Source organism: Balaenoptera borealis, assembly GCF_965194805.1.
Source record: "Balaenoptera borealis genome assembly, chromosome: 5".
NCBI lineage: Eukaryota > Metazoa > Chordata > Mammalia > Artiodactyla > Balaenopteridae > Balaenoptera > Balaenoptera borealis.
Window position 1 is genome coordinate 80,633,442 of NC_138862.1, and position 23,770 is coordinate 80,657,211.

At 43.5% G+C, this 23,770-nt stretch overlaps 1 protein-coding gene across 11 annotated transcripts in view; it reads right to left on the minus strand.

Annotated features, from left to right (window-relative positions):
* ST6GAL1 (ST6 beta-galactoside alpha-2,6-sialyltransferase 1) overlaps positions 1 to 23,770 on the minus strand; it is a 138,028-nt gene that overhangs the window by 11,748 nt on the left and 102,510 nt on the right. For 8 of the 11 annotated variants that reach the window (XM_082393549.1, XM_082393539.1, XM_082393548.1 and 5 more), the window contains 2 exons: positions 20,946 to 21,975; positions 13,903 to 14,000 (listed from right to left, as the gene is read on the minus strand). In XM_082393549.1, coding sequence (XP_082249675.1) covers positions 13,903 to 14,000; positions 20,946 to 21,528 — 681 coding nt within the window. In that variant the 5' untranslated portion in view covers positions 21,529 to 21,975. Of the gene's footprint in view, positions 1 to 13,902; positions 14,001 to 20,945; positions 21,976 to 22,468; positions 22,492 to 23,770 lie in introns of all 11 variants that reach the window. The other 3 variants (XM_082393540.1, XM_082393541.1, XM_082393546.1) reach the window with 3 other exon arrangements.

The following is a 23,770-nucleotide window of genomic DNA, read 5'->3' on the forward strand; positions in this document are numbered from 1 at the left end:
ACCATAATATATTAGAGGAAGTAAATGTTGGAAAGTACTTAAATGTTCAAGCAAAGGAGATTGAAAGAATAAGCTGTGAAACTCCCCCACAAAGGAGTACTATGCAGCTGCAACAAAGAATGAGGAAGATTTCTAAGAACTGATACGGAGCAGTTTCCAGAAGGTACTGGGAAAAAGCAGAGTGTAAAAGAGCATATATAGTCCACTACATTTTTGTAAGGAGTAAGGTGAATTAAAACATATATATATTTATATATATATTTGTCTTTACAAATAGAAACATAGAAGTATAAATCACACAACAGTAGTCAGTTACCTACAGAGGGTGGTGGTGAAACAGGGTGGAAGGAATTCAGGAGTGAGTAACACTTTTCCGAGTATACCTTTTTGGATAGTTTTGAATTTTGGAAGCATGTTAATATTCTGTGTATTTTTTTTAAAGTAAGGAAAAGAAGAACAGAGAACTGGAACAAAATGAATACAGTTGAATTTCAAATGAATTCATAATCGAAGTGAAGAGAAACAGAAGGACTAATCGAGGTAACTTAGGGTTACCTCATTATTTGGCCATATACCCTCAGTCTTGGGCGGGGTGTGAAAGAGAATTGCAAACAAATCCTAAACTTTGATAGGTTTGTTTTATGTAGAGATATGCAAAACAATTTTCAAATTACTTTAGATGTACTATAGATATGAGCAAATAAATCAGTGTGCTGATGTTGTTAGAAGGGGGATTCTCACTTTGAAAGAAGCGGGGGTTACAAATACACAATGGGGAAGGCAAGGAATACCTTCATGTGCAAAGACTGAGGTATCAATTTGAGTCTGTCATTTCTAAAATAGGTATCTTTGCATGTATATGCATGTGCCTATGTAGATGTGTATACATACACACAGGTATGCATATATGTAAATGAATACACATGTATGTGTATTGTGTGTGTACATGCATATATTTCCTCTACCTGCTGAAAGGGCCAAGAAGCAAAGACAACCTCATTAGGCATGAACATATCTAGTACCTAGATCTTGGTTTCTAATACCATTTTTCACTTAAAGGAACCAGGGCTCCTTGGGAAACACTGGCATATCCCAGAACTAGGGTAGGATAGTATGGGGAAATAAAACTTCCCAGGATCTCTCAGCACTCCTGCAAAAAGCCCCAGACTCCTGAGACTCTTTATAAACAATGAGAATAAAATCGATAGCTATTTGTCTAGTTAATTGCTCTTCTCTGACTCAAAACATAATAAAACTTCGCTTGTCTCCTCAAGAAGCTAAATGGTTATAGCTCAGACTATATCTCTAGGTTAATACAAAGATATTCTAAGAGACCAGGAAGACCGGAGCAGGAGGAAAGAGCCCAGGAACTTAGGGACAGCTCTAAGTAAGTTTATTTATATTCCAAGGGGCTGGAGTAAGAAGGGGACTCTTTTTCAGGAGGGGAAGAGGACAGCTACCTCCTGCCTTTTATAAGCGAGGGAAAAAAATCACTTATTTTTTGTCCCTTGCTTATAGGGTACCTGGCTACTCATGTAGGATAATCGGCCTGGCTCTTATTGCATTGCACTAGGAATAAGAACTTAAGCAGAGACTAATGCACTTCTTACTTACTCTAAGGTATTTAAATAAGAAATCTGTCTCTGATCCAGAACACTTGGTGTGTGCATTCAGGATAAAATTAATAAAGATGAAATATTAAAAACCCAACAGATGATAGGTTACAAAATGAACTGGAACATCTTGTTATGCCAGAAAGTATAGAAGTATTTTAAAAAATGATGAGGGCATGCATGTCATGGGGAAACAAGAGCCAGCTTGAAGGAACTCCCACTAGCCAGATCTGGGACAAGTTGAACACCTAAGTAGTTCAGAACAGTAATGAATTAGAAACCATTGAAAATATAGGAATCTCTGAGTTCTTACCAATAACAAATACAAAAAGAAAAGAAAGAAGGAAGAAAGGGAGGGAGGAAAGGAGGGAGGGAGGGAAGAAGGAAATAAATGGAGGAGGAGAAGGGAGGCTTCTTGCTTATAATAAAATTCTGAGTGCCAGCTGGATGACATGGAGAAGGGAGAGCTGAAGTTAAAAGACCCATCATTTTTCAGCCATCATAGTAAAGACTGGCTCAGGCAAAAGTGATCAATGAATGTTAAACATAGGAGGGAATTTTGATCTGGAGCAGAATAATGGCACAGTTTTAAAGTGTTCACTCATAGACCGCAAGGGAAAAATGTAATTATACAGTGGCCAAATCAAACAACACCATATCCAAGCTGAAGGGCAGATGGACACTGGATGCCTCCTGATGCGATGCTCTTAGGAGGGTACAGTGTCATTTGTGTAGTTTTCCAGCCAGGAATGCAGAAACTGAATTTAATACTGAGAAAGCATCAGATAAACCCTAAATTTTAAAAAACTTTAAAGAAGGACTTTATTCTTCAATAATGTCAGTGTCTTAAACGACAAAGGATATGGAGATATTCTAGGTTGAAGGAGACTAAAGAGGCGTAACAACTAGATGCAACACGTGACCCTAATCTGGATCTTGTGCTAGAAGAAAAAAATATGCCATAAAAGACATTATTGGGTCAATTAACAGAACTGCAGTGCAGCCAGATTAAAGTATGGTATCAGTGTAAATGTATGAAGTTGATAACTATATTTTGGTTACATAAGACAATACTCTTATTCTTAGGAAGTACACATTAAAGTATTATCTTGGTCAGTTCAGGCTACCATAACAAAATACCACAGACTGGATGCCTTAAACAACAGACATTTACTTCTCACAGCTCTGGAGGCTGAGAAGTCCAAGATCAAGGTACCAACAGATTCAGTTACCAGGTGAGGGCCCACTTCCTGGCTTGCAGATGGCTGCTTTCTCCCTGTGTCCTCACATGGTAAAAAGAGAGCAAGCTCTATAGTCTCTCTCCTTTTTTTTTATGAGGACAGCAATCCCATCGTGGAAGCCCCTCCCTCAAGACCTCTTCTATACCTAATTATTTCCCATATGCCCCGTCTGCAAATACCATCACATTGGGGGTTAGGACTTCAACATATGAATTTGGGGGAGAAACATTCAGTCCATAACGTTCTACCCCTGCATCCCCCAAAATCATGTCCTTCTCACATACAAAACACATTAATTCCATCCCAACATCCCCAAAAGTTTTAACTCATTCCAGCATCAACTCTAAAGGCTGAAGTCCAAAGTCTTATCTAAATATTATCTAAACCAGAAGAGAGCGAAACGATTCAACCTGAAGTAAAACTCTTCTGCTGTGAACCTGTGAAACTGGATAAATTATGTGCTTCCTAAATACAGTGGTGGAACAGGCATAGGGTAGAGATTCTCATTCCAAAAGGGAGAAATTAGAAGGAAGAAAGAAGTGACAGGTTCCAAGAAAGTCTAAGCCTAGAAAAGTACATACCATTAGATCTTAAGGCTTGAAAATAATCCTCTCTGGTTTGATGCTCTGCCTTATGGACGTGGTGGGGCATCAGTCCCACCTGCGTGGCTCTGCCGGGCAGGAGTCACTCCCCCAAGGCCCTGGGCAGCTGCCATATGGCCTACTGAGGTCAAGGCAGTGCCCTGCCCCCTTTGAAACCAAGGAGGCAGCCCTGATGGTCTCTGAATCACCATTGGGTTCATTCTTCCCTTGTCTTGAAGAATGGTATATGTTTGCGGGCAAAGAGCTCTATAGTTTGGTCCTGTAGAATGTAAGTCTGACAGCCTGCCTTCATTTTGCCCTGTATCCACGCTCGTTCAGTTCACACTAGCAGTGTTTCTGCTGGGGTGGCTGATTAGGTCTGTGGTTCACTCCCACACTGACCTTTTTATCAAATGATTGTTGGGCCATCCTCTTACTGTTTTTTTCAGAACAAGCTTTCTCATTTTTTGCAATATAGATAAGCTGAGAATTTTCCAAATCTTTAAGTTCTGTTTCCTTTTTGCTAAACAACTCCTTCTTCAATTCATTTCTCTCCTCTCACATTTTACTAAAAGCAGTCATGAGGAACCAAGCCACTCCTTCAATGCTTTCCCTAAGGCAATTTCTAAAAATTGCCTCAGCTAAATATCCAGTTTCTTCACTCACAAGTTCTACCTTCCACGAAACGTTAGAACACAGTTCAGCCAAGTTCTTTGCCACTTTATAACAAGGATCACTTTTTCTCCATTGGTCAATAACGTGTTCCTCATGTTATTTCCATCTGAGAGCCCACACCAGAATGGCCTTTATCATCCATATTTCTGCCAGCGTTCTGTTCATGATTATTTGTCTTCTCTAAAAAGAGGCATTCTCTCCAGCTCTCCTCTTTTCTTTCTGAGTCCTCACCAGAATTTCCCTCTGTCTGTATTTCTAGCATGCCCTTCAGAACTCCTCCAGCTTCTAGCAGTTACCCAGTTCCAAAGCCACTCACACGCTTCCAGGTATTTGTTACAGCAGCACTCTGTTTCTCGGTACCAAAAAATCATAGTCTGCTCAGGCTGCTATAACAAAATACCATAGACTGGGTAGCTTAAACAACAGATATTTATTTCTCATAGTTCTGGAGGCTGGGAAGTCCAAGGTCAAGGTGCCAGCAGATTTGGTTCCTGGTGAGGGCCCTCATCCTGGCTTGCAGATGGCCACCTTCTCACTGTGTCCTTACATGGCGGAGAGCAAGCGAGCTCTGGTCTCTCTTCCTCTTCTTATAAGGATCCTAATCCCTTCGTCATGGGGGCCCCACCCTCAGGACCTCATCTAAACATATTTCTCTCCCAAAAGCCCCACCTCCCTCCAAATACTATCATATTGGATAGTTAGGGCTTCAACATACAAATCTGTGGGAGAGCTGTAAACGTTCAGTCTGTAACAGATATTTAGGGCTTGATGTCTGTAATGTATACAACTTACTCTCAAATGAAAAAAAAATATTATGAAAGATGGATAGACCAGATCATATAGCAATGGGGTAAAATGAAAAAATAATAAGTGAATCTGGATAAATGGTATATAGGCATTCTTTGTATTTGTCATATTATTGCAACTTTTCTGGAAGTTTTCAAGTATTTTCAAATAAAAAGTTCAAAAAACAAAAAAAACGAGGAAGTTTGGAGGCAATCCACTGAGTGAACAGGAGGTTCTCTGGACTATACTTCATTCAACAAATATTTCTTGCACATCTACTACATAATGGGCACTATCCCGGGCACTTGGGCATTGGGCATCAATGAACAAAACAGGCCCAAAATGCCTCCTCTCATAGTGGGAGAGCTTGGCGATAAATGAGATGGATAAATTATATGATGGGAGTGAGAAAACATGGACTTAGAACGTGTCACCAGAGAGCCAGGAAAGAGCCCTGGACAGGCCGTTAGGAAGGCTTCAGCCTCATGGGCCTGCCATTGTCCTCTGTGCAATTGTACAGCTCACCTTCTCCTCTCAGGCCTCAGTTATCTCATTTGTAAAATGAAACAATCAGGCAAGACCCTGGGCTTCACAAGGGCAGGGAGCACGTCTGTTTCTGTTTTGCTGCGGTTGTTGGCAGCTGAGTTCTAGCCCTGTTCACAAAGTCTGGCATGCAGCAGGTGATCAATAATTCATTCTGAAATGAATGAATGGCTAGTTGATCTCCAAAGTCCTTTTCGGCTCTGGGATTTCCAATACCATTTGGATCACCTTAAAGGATGTCATGTCACGTCAGACATCACATCTTATTCCACAGATATTAGAAGGATAATGAGGAAATATTATGAACAACTTTATGCTAACAAAGTCAATAACGTAGAAGAAATGAACAAATTTCTTGAAAGATATAGACTAACAAAGCTCAAGAAGTCAAGAAGAAACAAGTAACATGAATAACCCTGTATCTATTAAAGAAATATGAATTTGTAGCTAAAAACCTTCCCACAAGGTAAATTCTAGGCCCAGATGACTTTACTGGTGAACTCTACCAAACATTCAGGAAAAAAGTAACACCAGTTCTACACAAACCCTTCCAGAAAATTTTAGACAACAATTCGCAGCTCAGTCTACAATGACAGCATTACTCTGATATCAAAAATACAGACAGACATAACAAGAAAGGAAAATTACAAACCTATATCGCTCATGAACACAGATGCAAAAATTCCTAGCAAATGACGTCAAAGTGTAGACATTTTATGATTGAGTGAGATTCTGATGTAAGCACTGGTTGTGCATGGTGACTGAGCTGAAATGCGGTGTGAGGTCAGATAGCAGGTTATTTTAAAGATAGCTATTTTCCACAAACTAAATATAGGTTTTGAATGTTCCCTTCAAGATTCAGTAATGCCCTCACAGAAAGAACTCCATGCCAAAGATTTGCCTGGTCTAAACTTCCAGGCCTTGGGTACCAGCCCCACACTGGAGTACACCCTGCTTTTTTTCATTGCAGTAAGAACACTTAACATGAGATCTACCCTCTTAACAAATTTTTAAGTGCAAAATATAGTATTGTTAACTATAGGCACAAGGTAGAGCAGATCTCTAAGAACTTATTTATCTTGCACAATTGAAACTTTATACCCATTGAATAGCAACTCCCCATCTGTCCCTCACCCCAGCCCCTGGCAACCACCATTCAACAATCTGTTTCTATAGAGTATTACTCAGCATCAGAAAAGAAGGAAATTCTACCAAATATGACAATATGGATGAACCTGGAGGACATTATACTGAGTGAAGTAAACCAGACACAGAAGGACAAATACTGCACGATTCCACTTATATGAGGTATCTAAAATAGTCAAACTCATGCAAAAAGAATATACTCTGCTTTTGCACTGCACCTTTACTGGCTTTGTGTGTGTGTGTGTTGGGGAGCGGGGTGTGTCTTTTTCTCTTCACCTAAATGGAAGCCCTTATGAGGAGGAGAGCATTGCATTCTCCTGCTCTTCCCCCATACTAGGCAGGGTCTTGTGGGAGCTTATTCGATTGACTGAATGGAACCTAGGTAGCTGGCTGCACACCAGATGGATGGGCTACACAAGGAAGAGAAGACCAAGGGCAGCTCCGGCATGTGGAAAACCACTTATGACCCGGAGGTTTGGAGTAAGAAGGCATCCTGTGTCCAATATCATCAAGTCGAGCCCCCTTCTCTGTTTCTGAAAAATATCAGCGACCTAGAAAAGCTTAAAGAAAGCTTAGGGGAGTTAATGTGCCGCCAGCAAACAAACCTAGATCCAAATCCACCTCTATGGCTTAGTTTCTGAGCTACCCGGAGCAACTCACTTCAACTCTTTGAACCTTAGTGTCCCCATGTAAAATGGTGTTTGGTGACCACACCTCATAGAGTTGTCATGAAATATTATAAGACAGGTATGGCCCTTAGACAACAGAAGTATTTAGTAAGTGGTACCAGCTAATATCTCAAGATAAGCCCCATTGAGTGATCTGGGCATGCCCTGGGTGAAGTCCAGTCAGCGCACGTACCACTATGCACAGTGTGTAGGTTTTCTCTTCCCAAACCTGTACAGGAGCTTCTAAGGAAGCCACTGGGCCCAGCAGGGGCTCAGCTGAGTCTCACGAAACCTTTACACTTAGAGTCACAATTGAATTTGTTTAAAGACCCACATTTAGCTATATGTGCTTTCCCTATTGAATCTCATAACAACACCTGGCACATACGTGCCTGCGTAGAGCTGCTGAAACTTCACGGTATGACACCGTTCTCTTTAAAAAGCCATCTTCTCAATAAGAAACCACCTCTTTGTTTTCCATGGCTTTGTCACAGGCCAGATGCACAAAAGGCTGTCCTCTGCATGTGAGGAGGCTGGGAGCTGAACAAACAAAACTGGCCCCAGCTGCCGTCCAGAGGAGCTCTCCCTCTGGGAGGAAAATGAGCTGCTCAAAGGCACAATTTACCAAACCCACAGCTATTCCCCCAGGAACTTTGGGGTGCCAGGTGCTGTCTGGGTGCGATGGTGGGGACTCAGTTTGCCCAGAAACAGACACAAAACAGCTGGGATAACCAACTGGGACAAAAGATAGAGGAGACAGACTGCCAGCTTCCTAGGATACCAAGATGAGAAAGGGCCATAATAGAAGGGCATCAGTCACATGTCAGTATCACAAGGAGCAAGGTCACGCGGCTGCACGTGACCAGTGTTAAAGCTACAGGCTTGATGTTTAGTGCCACTTACAGAAAGAGAGGAAGGAGGGTCAGCGTGCCTGAAGAGGATGGGAAGGGCTTTCCTGAGAGTGGATTGGGCACCCTGGGAAGTCGGCCACCCCCTCTCAGCCCCGGCAAAGGGACCACAGCCATCCAGAAGCGCAGGGAAAACGCTGTACCTCAGTGGAAAACTGTGCATTGTCTGCAGCAGTCCCGTCCTCCTTACCAGATTCTAATCCTATGAGAGCTGTTTTGCAGCGCTTTGTAAGTTGTAGCGAACTACAGACATGCTTATTCAACCTTGCCCAGTAGAGTTTCAGCTAAATTCCCTCTTCCTCCTGCCCACCTCGTGACAAAAGACAGTTGCATCCCTTTATTCAAACTTTGTACTGTTTTGACTTTTCCTCTGAACCGGTTATAACATCAGCCTGGTTCCCTCCTCATGTGAATAAAATAGACACTGTCTGTATGATAGTCATGAGCTTACATTTTCCTGAAAATTATCCTTTAATTTTCTCCCTTCTGCTGGGCACCTCTGAAGCGGCCCCAAGCTGGCTGACATCCCTGCTGGGAGCCAAGATGCCCACTTGCCTGGGAAATGGGAGGGCACGGTGCTTGCCCAGCAGACACAGGCAGGCCTTCATGCTGCACTAGTGACGACGGCCACCCTTTACGGAGCCTTTGCTTCAGCATGTGGGCCTCTGAGTGACATGCTCCACGCTCAGTAATCTCACTGGAGCCTACAAAGACCCAGCAGGGTAACTTTTCTTATTTCCCTTTACAAATAAGGGAACTGAGGCTCAGAAAGATAAGGTAACTTGCTCAAGTCACTCATGCAGTAAGCACTGAGGGAGAAATTTGATCAAGGTCTGTCTCTTAATTCCCAGGCAACCTTACCTTGGCTTTATTTTCTTTTATTGAGGTATAGTTGGTGAACAATATTATATGTTTCAGTCACAATATAGTGACTATGTTTAAAGGTTATACTCCATTTAAAGTTATTATAAAATATATTCCCTGTGCTGTACAATATATCCTTGTAGCTTTTTATTTTGTACCTAGTAGTTTTCTACCCCTTAATCCCCTGCCCCTATCTTGCCCCTCCCCACTGGTAACCACTAGTTTATTCTTTGTATCTGTGAGTCTGTTTTTTTGTTGTTGTTGTTGTTACATTCACTAGTTTGTTTTATTTTTTAGATTCCACATGTAAGTGATATCATACAACATTTATCTTTCTCTGACTTATTTCACTTAGCATAATACCATCCAAGTCCATCCATGTTGTTGCAAATGGCAAAATTTCATTCTTTTTTATGGCTGAGTAATATTCCATTGTATATATGTACCACATCTTTTTTATCCATTCATCTGTTGATGGACACTTAGGTTTCTTTCATGTCTTGGCTATTGTAAATAGTGCTGCAGTGAACATTGGGGTGCATGTCTCTTTTCTCAGCATCGTTTTTGTTTTCTTTGGATATATACCCAGGAGAGCAATTGCTAGAAATTAAAGTTTCAGAATCTTTGAGGACTGAGGGTTAGTTCTTCACTAAACACCTGGAAGAGATGCCCGAGAAGGGAGTAGCCTCCCGAATCCGAGAGAATCTTCAGGCCTCCTCCGTGCTCCCTCTCTTGCTTGCAGCTTCCTACTGATCTGCAGATCATACCACCCCTGAGCAAACAGAGCTGGATTTCTCTCTGAATCCATGCTCCCCAACCTCAAAGTGGCTAGCATGGCCTGGAGACCCTCCTCCATTCCTCTGGTTTACTCTTTCCTCAATGACAATTTCAAACCTTCTTGGCTCAAACCTCCGCTACTGAAACCTCTCTTCCCCTCAGCCTCCCTACGAAAAGCCTCCTTTTCTCTGTACCCTACTTTGCAGAGAAAATCGAAGCCCCTTCATCCTTCCACTAGAGACTGCCTCCAGCTATTCCCCCTGCATCCGTCTTCCCTTCTGACTCCTCCTGCTGGGGTTAATCCTCCACTAGGCTTTGGATCCACCACTCCCACCACTGACTTAATTATCTCCTCTTTTTAGTATATTCAATTTCTCTATCAACTGGTTTTCTCCTCATTAAATTTGTGTGTGTGTGTGTGTGACAAAATATGTATAACATAAAATGCACTCTTTTAACCATTTTTGAGTGTACAGTTCAGTGGCATTAAGTACATTCATGCTGTTATACAGCCATCACCACCATCCATCTCTAGAACTCTTTCATCTTCTGAAACTGAAACTCTAGATCCATTAAGCAACTATTCCTCTTTCATCCCAGGCCCTGGTAACCACCATTCTACTTCCTGTCTCTAGGAGCTTGACCACTCCAGGGACCTCATATAAGTGGAATCATACAGTGATTGTCCTTTTGTGACTGTCTTCCCACTGACTTTTAAACATACTCAGTTCTCTGCAATCTAAAAAATGAAAAGAACAAAAACTGGCCCTGGAACCCTCAACTCTCTACAGCTATTGCCCTATTTCTCTCTGCCTGCCGGAGCCAGCCTTCTTGCAAGAACTCTCCACATTTTCCTCCCTCCCTACTCCTCCACACTCTCCAATCTGGCTTCTGGCTTCACCGCTCTCCCCAGTGGCTGTCGCTGAGGCCAACGGTGGCCTCCATTTTGCTAAGAAGAGAATGATGCTTTGCGATCTTCATCTAAATTGGCCTCTCAGCAGCGTCTGATGGCTCTGACCCCTTTCTCGCTGCTCTCATTACCCAAACCCCCTGCATGGACTTTTCCTCTCTCTACTCTCCCTCTAGTGCCCTCATTTGGTCCCACTGTTTCACTGCCACATAGATAGAGACGATTCACAAATCCTCATCTGCAGCCCAGACCTTTCCACCGAACTCCAGTCCCATCTCTATAACTGCCTACTGGACCTCTCTTCACAGACACGTAAAAGGCAGCTCAGACCAACCATATGCAGAACCACAGTTTTTATCCCTGCCGCCCCACTCTGACCCTATCCCTCACAACCCAAAACATCTCCCAGTACTCCTTTCAGTCTCAGTGACTAGCTGGCCAGTTACACAAGCCAGAAACCCAGGCACACCTGTGGCCCCCCTCCCTTCACCTCTCACACCCACCCGCACACTAGAGCCTGATGGCTGCACACGCTGAGTAGCTCTCAAATCCATTCTTTTCTCACAGTCACCTTCGTTTCCACAATGGCGCAACTGCCAGCATTGCTAGTCCAGATGAGTGCAAGAGCCCCCGAAGTGTGTCTGTCCATCCACCGCCCCCACTGCACTGATCAGATGGAAGCCAGAGGGGTTTACAAAATGCAAGTCTGGCCATGCCTCGGAGAAGAAAACAAGCACCGTGGCCTGGCTCCTTCTCACCCTCAGCCTTGTCCTTCTCTACATCCCCACCAGCCAGACTCACCTCTTCCCGGGACCCGGTGCGTCCCAGCTCCCTTCCACACAGGCCTCACCCACGCTGCTGCCTCTTCCCGCACTTCTCGCCGTCTACCCTTACTTCTCGCGCGCAGTGAAGACTCACCTCCTCACTTCTTCCTGACTTGCCTGTCTAGGGAAGATTCCCCTCTATGGGCTCTGGGAGCAGCTTAACCCTCTCCTTTGTAGCTGTCTGTTGTGACTTTATATTTGTCTGTATGACTGTGGGATGGTATCGCGAGAACAGGGCTGGGTCTGTCTCGCTCAACAGCGCACCCTCCACACCCACCTCAGTTCCGCACTCGTAAATATCAGAGCAGGTAACGCGTATGCATAAGTGCCGGCCGCTAAATGCTTTGCGCGGATCTTCTCACTTCTTCCTCACCGCCACCCTGTGAGGAGGTACTGTTATTCTCCCCTCTTTACAGAGGCATAAGGAGCTTAGGCGTGATCGTTTAGCTAAGAGAGGCAGAGCTGGTCTCCACGGCGGTCAGGCTGGCTGCAGTCTCCGTACTGACCACTGCGCTCTACGCAGCACCGTCCCTGTTTGTGTTAGGAAGCAAGGGTAAATAAACCTTTCTCCTGGGTATTTAGGTTCCATCTTATACAGAAGCGGAAGTTAGGCATTAGCATTCCCTGGGGAGCCCTCCAGCTCCAGGTTTCTGTGACTGCAGCACAAGAAGGGACAGGAGAAAGAAGGGAAAGCTCATCCCAACCCCTCTGCCTGATTTTCTAGACTTGCCAGAGTCTGAGCAGCCATGAAGCTCCAGCCTCACCTCCCTCTGTGGTGCAACACGAATCCAGACCCCATCCCCACCCTGCCAGGGCTGTTTGAGTGCCCCCTCGTCTGCTGTGCAGCTCTGTCCTGCCAATCCCACTGTTTGGATGCCTTCCTAGTACTGTTTCTCTAGATCCTGCCCATCTCTCAAAGTCTAGCTCAAGTGCCACTTGCTCCAGAGAGTTTCTTGCCGACCAATCTATTTCTTTTAACCTGCCCTCTTATAGCTTATCATAAAAGTAATGTAAAAACCCCAAACACAAGGTTGAACAGAAACAGGTATTAGAAGCACAGAGAGGCTGCTGGAGGATGTTACAGTGTTAGAAAGTGACAACATCCATCATCATCATCCAAATAATAATAGAAGTATTAGAAGAAGAATCGAAAACAAGATGGTGGTCTCTTGCAAAGGAGTTAAGTCCCATCATAAAAAGGTTCCTAGGACTGTGGGCCTCAGATGGAAAGCAGGCCATGCAGGAAGCAGCTTCTGCCCAGATGGTGAGTTCCTGAAGGTCAGGCAGTGAAGAGATTGCTGAGAGAAACAGGGAAGTGGAGGCCTGGCAGAGGGGAGGAGAAATGCATATTCTGCTGGGACGGTGCTGAAAGAGCACTTAGGGTCACTTCCAGGACCCAATCCACACCCACGAGCCCTAGGAAAGTGTACAGAGTCTAAACACTGACATAAAACCCCCCAAGGCTTACACGTATACTCAGAAAAAAGAAAAACATTGGTGGTCGGGAGTGAGGTGAACGGGTTTATAGCCCTATCATGCTATTTTTGATGTATGTGCAATCCAGTTTTTTCCACTAATTCAATCCATTAGCAGAACTTTGTGGCAAGAGTACTTCTCAAGTTCCCATTAGTATAGAGAAATCAGCATATGCTACCTGGAAATACTTCAGGAAATGAATAGTCTAGGGGGATTCATGAGGTAATACCTGAATTGTAATGCTGTATTACACATAATTACACTGTGATGCTGTCTTATAATACTTGGATAAGGTTTTACAGCATATAAAGCACACCCACGTGCATTTGTTCATTTACTTTTCACGACACTCCTCTCTCTCCCTGGATATCCTCTGCTGTCCCTCGGGCAACACTCTGGATGTGACCTGCGGCCACAGGGACAGCAGAACTCGGCTTTCTCTGGACACTGGATACCTCCAGTAATGCAGACTAATGCCACAGGGGCTTTCCCATGACCACAGTACCAGGCTGCATCATGGAATCACTGTCTTCTCTTTCTCCATGAGGAATCCGGGACGCAGGAAGGGCAAGGGACTTAATTAAGCCAGCGGCTTTGATGTGCTCCTAGTAAAATACATTCTACTTCAGAGCCCATGGATTTTCTCGTGTATTCCTCACAACAACCCTGTGAGGAAGGTACTGTTATTCTCCCCTCTTTACAGATGAGTAAACAGAGGCATGAGTAACTTAGGCATGATCTTTTAGCTAAGAGAGGCAAAGCTGGTTTAGACGGCAGGCAAGCTAACTGCAGAGTCTCTGTACTGACCACTGCACTCTACTCAGCACCGTCCATGATTGTGTTAGGAAGGAAACTTCTCTCACTATACTTCTGCACAGAAGAAATTTTACCTGAGAGTTCATCAGGCGAATGGTGGTTTTCGTGCCCACATCTTGTTGGAAGTTGGCTGTGGGTGCCCCATTAAACCTCAGGACTGCATCGTGATCATCTATAAACCACAAGGAAACAGAACACGTCAGCAGTGATGATGATGTGAGCATCAGCAATATGCAGAGAGAGCAGTCTGGAGGGAGAGAGGGCAGGAGGAAGGGGAGGGGCAAGAGAATAACACATCCTAATCTTTATCTCCTGCTGGTACACAGGAGACAATGATCATATTTGTATAGTGCAATCAGGGAAAGTTCCCAGACAGAGGTGACCAACTCTCTGCCCAGCCACTGCGAAGGCTAAAGAGGTCCATGTGGTGGTGTTCCCGAAATCCACTCAATGATGCCAGTGTGCCCGGGCACAGGGGCAATGTGGACAGGGCCAGTGTACTACTCATAGTGGAATCACTATTCCAGTTACCAAAGGAGCAAATCAGATTCTCTTGGTATTACCAGTAGGTCATACTTCTATCCCTGTCAGAAAAATGAAGATCCTACCATAAGCTGGGTCTAACCCACAAGTGCAAAGTGCCCCATGGCATTCTGAAAAGCTTGCATTGCACAGCAAATGAAACAGATTCACTCTGGCATCCAAGACAGCTCCTGAAGTGTTCCATTTAGGAACACGAGCCCCAGGAAAGGTCACAAACCTGGGTGGTGGCAGAGGTGGAAAAGAGGTCATAGAGCTAGACTAAACCCCATATTTTCTATTAAAAATTTAAAAAGCTCTTTGTCAGAAACAACGTCTTAAATCCAGCCAAGATCAAACAGACCATCTTTTTAAAGATCTACGCACTCCCCAGCTCTGGTTCTCTGTCCTTCTAGCTGTTTAAGCAGGGTTTGGAAGACTTGGAGAAGATTCTCTGCCTGGCAATGACCAATCTGATGGGGGAGGGAACTGATGACTTCTAAGATCCATCCTAACCCTGAGCCTCTGTGATCCTGTGAGAGCTCATCTCAAGCTTATTTGATCAAACAAGCTTCGGTTCACCACTGAAATCTGCACAAGATTTGGAGGTCAGCCCAAACCTCTGTTGTTCTGTTTCTCTCTGTGCGGGTTTATTTTGGGTGGTTCTTCATGCAAAAAGGTGGCATCAGGAGAAGAGGGGTAGGAGTGGATTTTGGCTCAATGTAAGAGGATCTAATGGAACATACCCACAGAATTAAGGGAAGAAAGCCTCCCTCTTTATTTCAATTCTAACGTATATACCAAACCTCAGGAATCTAGACATCTCATTCACAAAAACAACCCTATCCTCAATCCCAGGACAAAATTTTTATCAAAATGGTTTAAAAGTTACCTGAGATGCTCATAGTCCAAACATTATCAGATAACAGGACAGGCACACAGAACTGCAAATCGAGCAGGAAGTTTATCTTTACACAAGTCAGATTGCAACAGGTTTTGTCAGAATCAGTCACTGATTTCAAAAGTGACCAGTAGTAACCACACTAGAAATGTTGACTTATCAGAAACTCCACTTGGTCAACTTTCCCATTTCACAGGTGAATAAACCTGAGAGTCCCAGTAGACAAGAATGACAAGCTCAAATGGAGTCATTGAGAGTCGAATAAAAGGACTATTTACAAAGTTGTAGGTCGAGTTTAACAAGGTAGAGATGGACAAGGAAAGGGACCATACCCCAGGGTTGGCCACAGCAGGGAACCAATCCCACCCCTACACCTAAGGCAGCAGGAGGAGCAGAGACCCCATCTGAGGAAGCCCACCTGGTGGGAACTGCGAAGGGAATCATTACCCCAGCCTCTCCTCCTCCCCTCTGACTTCCAGGCCTGGAGGGAAAAGGGGAGACACAGGGCCACCTGAAAGGGGCTGAAACTTATAGTCAAGGGAGAGAAGGAGCCTGTGGTTACAGGTTTCTTCTGCGAGGGCGGGGAGGAGGGGGACAGACACCCTGGTCTCACTCTCCTTTTTCTTCTCAGTTTTGTACCAGCATTACTACTGTCCAGTCCCAAATCAAAGCCAGAGAGCAAGGACACCCAGTTGACACAGTCCAAATTTCTATTTCCCTGGGCACAGAGTCATAGGAAAGCATGGAGAGTGAATTTGGGGGGGCAGATGGAGAACGCCCAGCACAGGAGGCTTGAGATAGGTCCTTGGTGTTGACCATGAGAAAGGAGAATGCTTTTATTCCTTCAATAAATACTGATTAAGCTCGTACTCTCTGCCAGACGCAGTTCTAGGTGCTGGAGACAATGGTTGTGAGCATGAAATCAGGGTCCTTGCCCTTAGAGACCTCGAAATCTACTGCAAGGAGGCAGACAATAGATAAGCACAACAACCCACATTCGAGATAATTACAGATTGTGATTAATACTATGGCACAAAATAATAACCTATAATGGAAAAGAATCTGAAAAAGAATACACACACACACACACATATATATATATATACACACGCGTAAAACTGAATCACTTTGCTGTACATCTGAAACATTGTAAATCAACTATACTTCCATAAAAAAATAAAAATTAACAAAAAATACTATGACACGAATAAACTGAGCTGTGTAACAGAGACCCCGAGGGAATCTCCTTTAGATAGAGGGATTGTTCAGGGACTGCGCCTGAGCTGAGACCCACAGGGCATGAGAAGGGCCCAGGAAAGTAAATTCCAGCCAAAGAACACAGCAGTGTCAAGACCCCAAGGAGGGTAAGGACTTGGCTGGGGACAAGTGAGTGAAGGAAAGAAAAAATAAAAAGTGCAATGAAAGAGGTTGGCAGGAAGCAGATCATGCAGGCTGTGGAGGCCAGGTATGAAGTTTGGATTTTATTCTAAGATTTTAAAAAAATCAATCAAAGAAGAGAACTTTAAAACAGACCACTAAATTTGAGCTCATAAAAAAAGGGATCAGATCCTTGTTTGCCAAACTGTCCTTTGCTATTGCTATTGAAAACTAAAAGACTTTCAACCCCAAATAGGTCTCCAGGAAATGTCTAGGAAAAATCCACAGCTACTGGGATCCCAGAAAACAAGCCTTGAAGGGGGAAGGCTGTAGAAAACAGGGGCCTCCATTTCTCTGTAACTTAGAATTAGAGAGCAGAGATGCAAATTAGAAAAGGAAGAAATAAATGCACCACGATATGCACGTGATATAACTGCATGCCTAGAAAATTCAATAGAATCAGCTTGTTAGTAAATTCATAAATACATCAAAATCTACTGTGTCCAGGTATAAGAACTCTAAATAGCTAGAAATTGTGGTGAAAGAAATTTTATCATTATTTGGACCAAACATTTCTTATATTTTCCAGTCAGCTTAATGAATCATATAACCATCTATGGAAGACTACATTCTGATTCTGGTTAGGAAAACTAGATATGATACAGATCAGGTTTGGCAAACTATGGCCCACAGGCCAAATCTGACCTGCCTTGTTTTTGTAAATAAAGTTCTATTGGAACTTAGCCAGGTACATTCATTTATTACTGTCTATGGTTGATTTTGCACTGAAATAGCAGAGTCATTGTCAGAGACACTGTATGTCCTCAAAAGCAAAAATATTTACTATCTGGCCCTTTATAGGAAAAGTTTGCTCACCCCTGATATAAACAGTCATGCTCTCTGAGCTGCTCAACCCAGTCTTCACTCTGCCCAAGAACTCCATCTGCCCCCAAATATGCCCAAATTCCATCCCCCACCCTTGCCTTCCATCATATGGTACCTGCCTACTTCTCTTCCAGCCCTTCTCACTGGCCCTTCAGAATTTGTATGTATGTATGTATGTATTTATTTATTTATCTATCTTGTCCCTGTTCTTTCCTTGTCCTTCAAATGTAAACTTCTTTTCTAGGTTTTCTCATCAGTCCTCTTTCCTGGACTACCACTATCACCTTGATACAAATGACTCCTAAATCTCATCTCCCACCTTGACACTTTCCTGGAAGAAAATACCCAACTGCATAGATATCTATGAAGGGAAATCCACAAACACTTCAGACTCAGCACGTCCAAGATGGAACCTGTCCTCCTCCAGAAGCATGCTCCCCTGTGATACGATATAGCCTGCTCCCAAGCCAGAGACCCTGGTTCCTGCCTCTCACTCGAGGTCATTTCTAGTTAGAACCAAGTTCTGTCTCTTCTACCTCATGATGCCTCTCATGTCAGACCATTTCATCCCACCTCCACTACCACCGTTCAACAGGCCTGGCGCTTCTCACTTGGATAAGACGATAGTCCCTAACAGCAGAGAGGCTATACAGCAGTCCCTATGGAGAAGGGGACTCAGAGAAATGAGAAATCTCTCCAAAGCCCACATGATCCCATCACTCACTTGCTCAAAAACCTTCTAGGGCTCTTCGTGGCTTAAAGAATGAAATCCAAAGTCCTTAAGACCATCAACATTCTCTAAGAACTTACCCCCGGCTACCTTTCTGACCTCATTGCTCAGCCCTCTTCACCCTGTGGGGCCCTACGTCCCAGGCAAACAGGATTATCTGTGATGCTTAAACGTACTCTGCACATTTTTCCATGCAGCCTTTGCTTCTTGCTTTTGCCTCAGTTCAGAATGCTCTTCTCCTCTCTTCCAGGGGAGCAAGTCAGGAAGAGTATCAAGGGATTATTTTAACCTGAAAAGGGATTCATTCATTGTTATAAATCTACAATCACCATGAGGCGCAAGAGCAGAGATGAGGCTACGTGTGGGCCCCTTGGAGTCAAACACCCCATTTTCAAGTCCCAGTCTACCGTTAACCAGCTATGTAAACTCTCTGAGTGTCCACACTTAGCTCCTGAGTAAAATGGGAGCAATAATCGTACCTACCGCGTAGGATTACTGGGAGGATTAAAAGAGCAAGGCTTGTTATGCACACAGCAGGTGCACCATACATGTTACTCCTATTAATTCTAATATTTTTTAAATGTGCTATTGCTTGAAATGAATATTCAAACAAATCTAAGACACTTTACATGTATGCGTATCAAAAACAATTGAAAATGACTGTGCCCAGCATTGGCTGGTTTGTGGGGCTGCCGGAGGCACAACACATTGTTACAGTCCCTCTAGTAAACGATTTTGTAATGGACCAAAAAAAAAAGAGCCATAAAACATATCTTACTTTGGTCTTCTACCGCCACTCCTGAGGATACTTCCCCTTTGGAGGGCAGCAGTAGTCACTTAAGGTGTCTTCCCCAAAACCTCCTTAGCAGTACTATTTATAAGAGCAAACAGTTTGAAACCATTTGATATGTTCAACAGTTGGGACTAAGCTGGACAAATTCCAGGTGTAGTGGGAAGGCTGGGGCCTGTCGAGCTCAGAGGCCTTTAACAAAGGGCCTTTCCTTTCCCTCTCCTCTTTGTATTCTAAGTTCCTATTTGGTATTGTTGATGAGTCCATGGCCGAATAAAAGAATACATGAATGAATTCCTTAAAATATTTGTTAGACTAAATGCCCAAAGGAAATAACCCTATAAAAGGCAGGACATTTGAAGTGTAGCACGCAATTTTTGTTAGATCTCAGGATCAAAGTCCTTCCATGGAAATACATATTTGAAATTATAACTCCAGTCTATAGAAAAAGGTTATTTTAATTAATGTTTAGTTAAATCCATAAAACTCCAACGTTTTATGGAGTCCATAAAAATAAAGATTATAGTTCCAATTCATGGGAGTATTAGGCTCTGCCTGAAACTGCAACATGATTCCAGCCAGGCAGACTATAATGACTTGGGAAGAAAGAAAGAAATGTAGTTCCATTATGGATGAACAAAAACCAATTACATTTAGTTTCTAGAAAACAAAGTCCAAAAGAAACCAAAAAAAGCAAAAGCAGGAGCAGAAGTTGGGGTGGGACTGATTATCTTGGCAGCTTTTCTTCCAAAGTGCTGCCTATTTGGAGAGTTATGAAATATGACCTCACCACTTCTTTCTGCTCTAGAGAATCCAATTTGCTTCTCCTTTTCTTCTTTTGAGAGCCTGTGCTTGGTTTCAGACCATTTTTCCTGGCAGTCATATAAAGGAAATAAAAAAAGGAGAAACATGACCTCACCTGCTCCAGTACCTTCCAGAGCCTGACAGAAGAGCTAGGCTTCCTGTGCTCTGCTTTCTTTAGCCTGATTCATTTCGCAATCATGGAAAACACATTCTCTCAAAATAAGGGAACTAAGGAGCTTTAGGCAAATCCATATTTCACAGTGATTCAGTGAATCTTTTTCATATTCTTTTCCCTTAGAGGTTATTACAAAATATTTAGTATAGTTCCCTGTGCTATACAGGAGGTCCTTGTTGGCTATCTGTTTTATATATAATACTGTGTATATGTTAATCCCAAGCTCCTAATTTATCCCTAAATCTTTATTAACTGTGAAGAATTTCAAGAAAAGCAAATTGATATATCCTGACCAGTGATTTTTTAACCTTTTTTGGGGTCACAACTGAAAGCTATGGACTCTCTCTTTGGAAAAATGCAGACTGATTTACACATATACACACATGTTATACACTCCTAATCAGCACATATTTTTGCACATGATTTTAGGGATTCATGGACCTCCTGAAGTTGGTCCAGAGTCCCCAATTAATTCTTTTCAAAGAGAAAAACTAAAAATTACCCAGGTAGTTGAGGCCAAAAGAGACAATTAGTCGCTAATTAATCAGTAAATTACAGAATTTCAGGACCTGAAGGAAAAGTAGAGATCTATGCTTTAAATATTTTTAAATGTCAATGTAGTGTTTTGCTTATTGGTAGCAGTGGAACTTTCTTTTCAAACAAAATCTTCTGTAGAACACCAATATTTAAGACAGATCAAAATAAAGCCATTCTAGTTGATAAAGGTGCTGGAAGACTGGATCCCCACCCTCTCCACTGCCCCCGTGCCACCTCTGACTCATGAAGGACGGTTGAGAAACACTGATCTGGGCCCGCTCCGCCAGCGCATGGAGCCATACTGGGACTCCTAGCCTCCAGTACTGTCCACATGCCCAGATGCTCCAAATGAGTGAGCACTGGCTGCTCAGACAACAGTCTTAACAGCCCAGAACCCACCTATTTCTTGACCCAGTTGGGAGGACTTCAGAGATCCCGCTGATGAGACGACAGCACACCTGCCCCACGGCCCAGCCTTGGTCCTAATGTTCTCCTGAGGCAGGTAACCCTCCCATTCAGAGGTGTTGAAGGGAAAATCTGTGGCCTCTACCATTGAAACGTTCACGTGGTCCCGAAGGCGGCAAAGCAGGGCCTCTGCACCACACTTAACACCAGGCCCTGGCCCCTTGTAGGACACTTTGTACTTGTTCATGCTCAGATAATTCTTCCAGATCTTCTGCAGCCTGGGGGTAAGGTTTTTGGTGGAGCTGTCCTTGTTCCACACCTGGAAGGTAGCCTCCGGCTTGGCCTTGGGACCACTGAGGGCCCGGCTGCCGCTCTGGGGGCTGTGGGTGCCACTTGAAGACACAGATTGGGAACCAGACCTCAACACCTGGAATTCCTTGGTTTGCAGTTTAAGGGACTCATAGTAACTCCCTTTCTTCTTTTCCTTCCATACACAGATGATTGCAAACAGGAGAAAGACCAGCACACAGCAGCTGAATTTTTTCTTCAAGTTAGTGTGAATCATAATGAAAGACATGTTCAAGGAAGCCACGCTGTCCTGAGCAGGAAAACAGGCCTAAAAAAAAAAAGTGAGAAAAGGCAGAAAATGATGTAAAGAATATCTAAAAGTAATGACGGGCTGAGCAATGGCTTTAGAATGACAAGAATTGAATTCGAGCCCAGGTCTATCTCCCACCAGGTCTGCAACCTTCAGCAAGTCTTAAAAAAAAAAAAAAATCACCCTCAGTTTGGGCTTGAAGTGTAGAAAGTAGTGCTCAGACACTCCTGTCTTCCTCTCCGAGCCGTGAGCACGTTATGGACTCTCCCACCACTCCTTTGTACTTGCTGAATCTTAGTTTCCTGTTGTCTTGGTCTAGCTTCCCGACTGCTCTCTGAGCTTCTTGAGGTCAGGAATCACATTTTACACATTCGGTTTGTAGGGCCTTACACTATTTGTTCAAGGAAGGCATACATGCTTGAAAAACTAAAAGAAAAAGGCAGAGCAGGCTGAGGGGTCTACATCACAAGAAGCCAAACTCCCTGAAAAGGCCCAGACTCCTTTTAAAATTGCCAGAAAGAGACCTCTTGCCATAGACAGTGTCATAGGTTTGTGATGCATCTCTCTAAGGCAGGGGTCCCCAACCCCCGGGCCGAGGACCGCTACTAGGAACCGGCCACACAGCAGGAGGTGAGTGGCGGGCAAGCGAGCGAAACTTCATCTCCCCATCGCTCCCCGTGGCTCGCATTACCGCCTGAACCAAACATCCCCCAACACCCCGCCCTCCCCCTCCCATCCATGGAAAAATTGTCTTCCACGAAACCAGCCCCTGGTGCCAAAAAGGTCAGGGACCACTGCTCTAAGGGCTCTGGTGCTAGACTCCTGCATGAGAAGAAAGCCAAGGTTCAGCTTCACAATATAACATTCAGGTTTATGGAGTTCTGCATGAGTACTAGCAAGTGGCAGAAAACTGACTCACCTCACGGTGGAAGATGGGAACTCCTGGTAAAATAGCAGATAAGTGACCAATTAAGGAAATGAAAACAAAAATGCATTAAGCACACAAGAGGTTATTTCATTCAATTTCATCATAAACCGGGGGCACTGTGATGTACAACTTCAGTTCGCACTGTGTTTATAATAATCTAATATGAAGGGCATCTCCTGAGCTGTGCAGAAAGGCCCTGACCATTACCACCCATGAAGGTGCTATAATCTCGATTTTTATAGATAAGTCACCTGAGGCTCTGAGAAATTAAGAGAAATGCCTAGGATCATAGAGCTGAGTGAATGGTAGAATTGAGATTCAAATCCAAGTGCACTTGATTCCCTAAATCCATGACCCTTTCACTGTATCATGTACAGAACTGCTGGAAGTTCTGGAAAATTTCACTAAGCAAATAGAGCCTGAATAGGCCCCTTTGTATCTGGGTAAAGACCTACTTAGTTTTCCCAGAATTTATTGTGAAACTGAACGGAAAATGGAAGTACTCTGAACTCAAACAATGTCTGTATCTTCTGGAAAACATTAAATTCTTCCCAAGTATCTAGGTTTATTTACCGTAATGAGTCTAAGCAATCACCCCCAGGGTTTTGCTAACTGATTAGGAATCTATACAACAGTAATTAATACAACATTGTAAATCAACTATACTTCAATTAAAAAAAAATTCAGGAAAAAGAAAGAATCTATAGCCCATTTCAATGAAGCCTGCTCCTAAGCATGTCAAGGATAAGGTGGTAGGAGTACTGAACTGGGTATCACAAAACCTGGCTTCTTGTCCCCATTCTTGGTGACCCTAAGCAAGCCTCTTAACCTCTCTGTACCTAAGTTTCTGTGTAGTAACCATCTCTGCCCTGTCTCATTCGCTGAGTGCTGGGAAGACCAAACGAGAATGGTGTTCATGGGCTTTGAACTAGGTAAATGTAAAGGCACAGAAGGTTAGAGCAGCCCCTAGGCATGAGGGCCACATTGAGGCAATGTGGGACAGCAAACGATGGCGGAGTGGAGCACTGGCCATGGCTCATCAACCTGAACATCAGGTCTTTCATCAAGTATAACTAAAGTATAATTATAATTGAAGTATAGTTCAGTTATAATATTAGTTACAGGTGTGAAACATAGTGATTCAATATTTTTATAGATTATGTACCACCATTACAATATTATTGACTATAATCTCTGTGCAGTACATTACATCCCTGTGACTTATTTATTTTATAACTGGTAATTTGTACCTCAAATATCCTTTACCTATTTCTCCCATCCCCCCCATTGCCC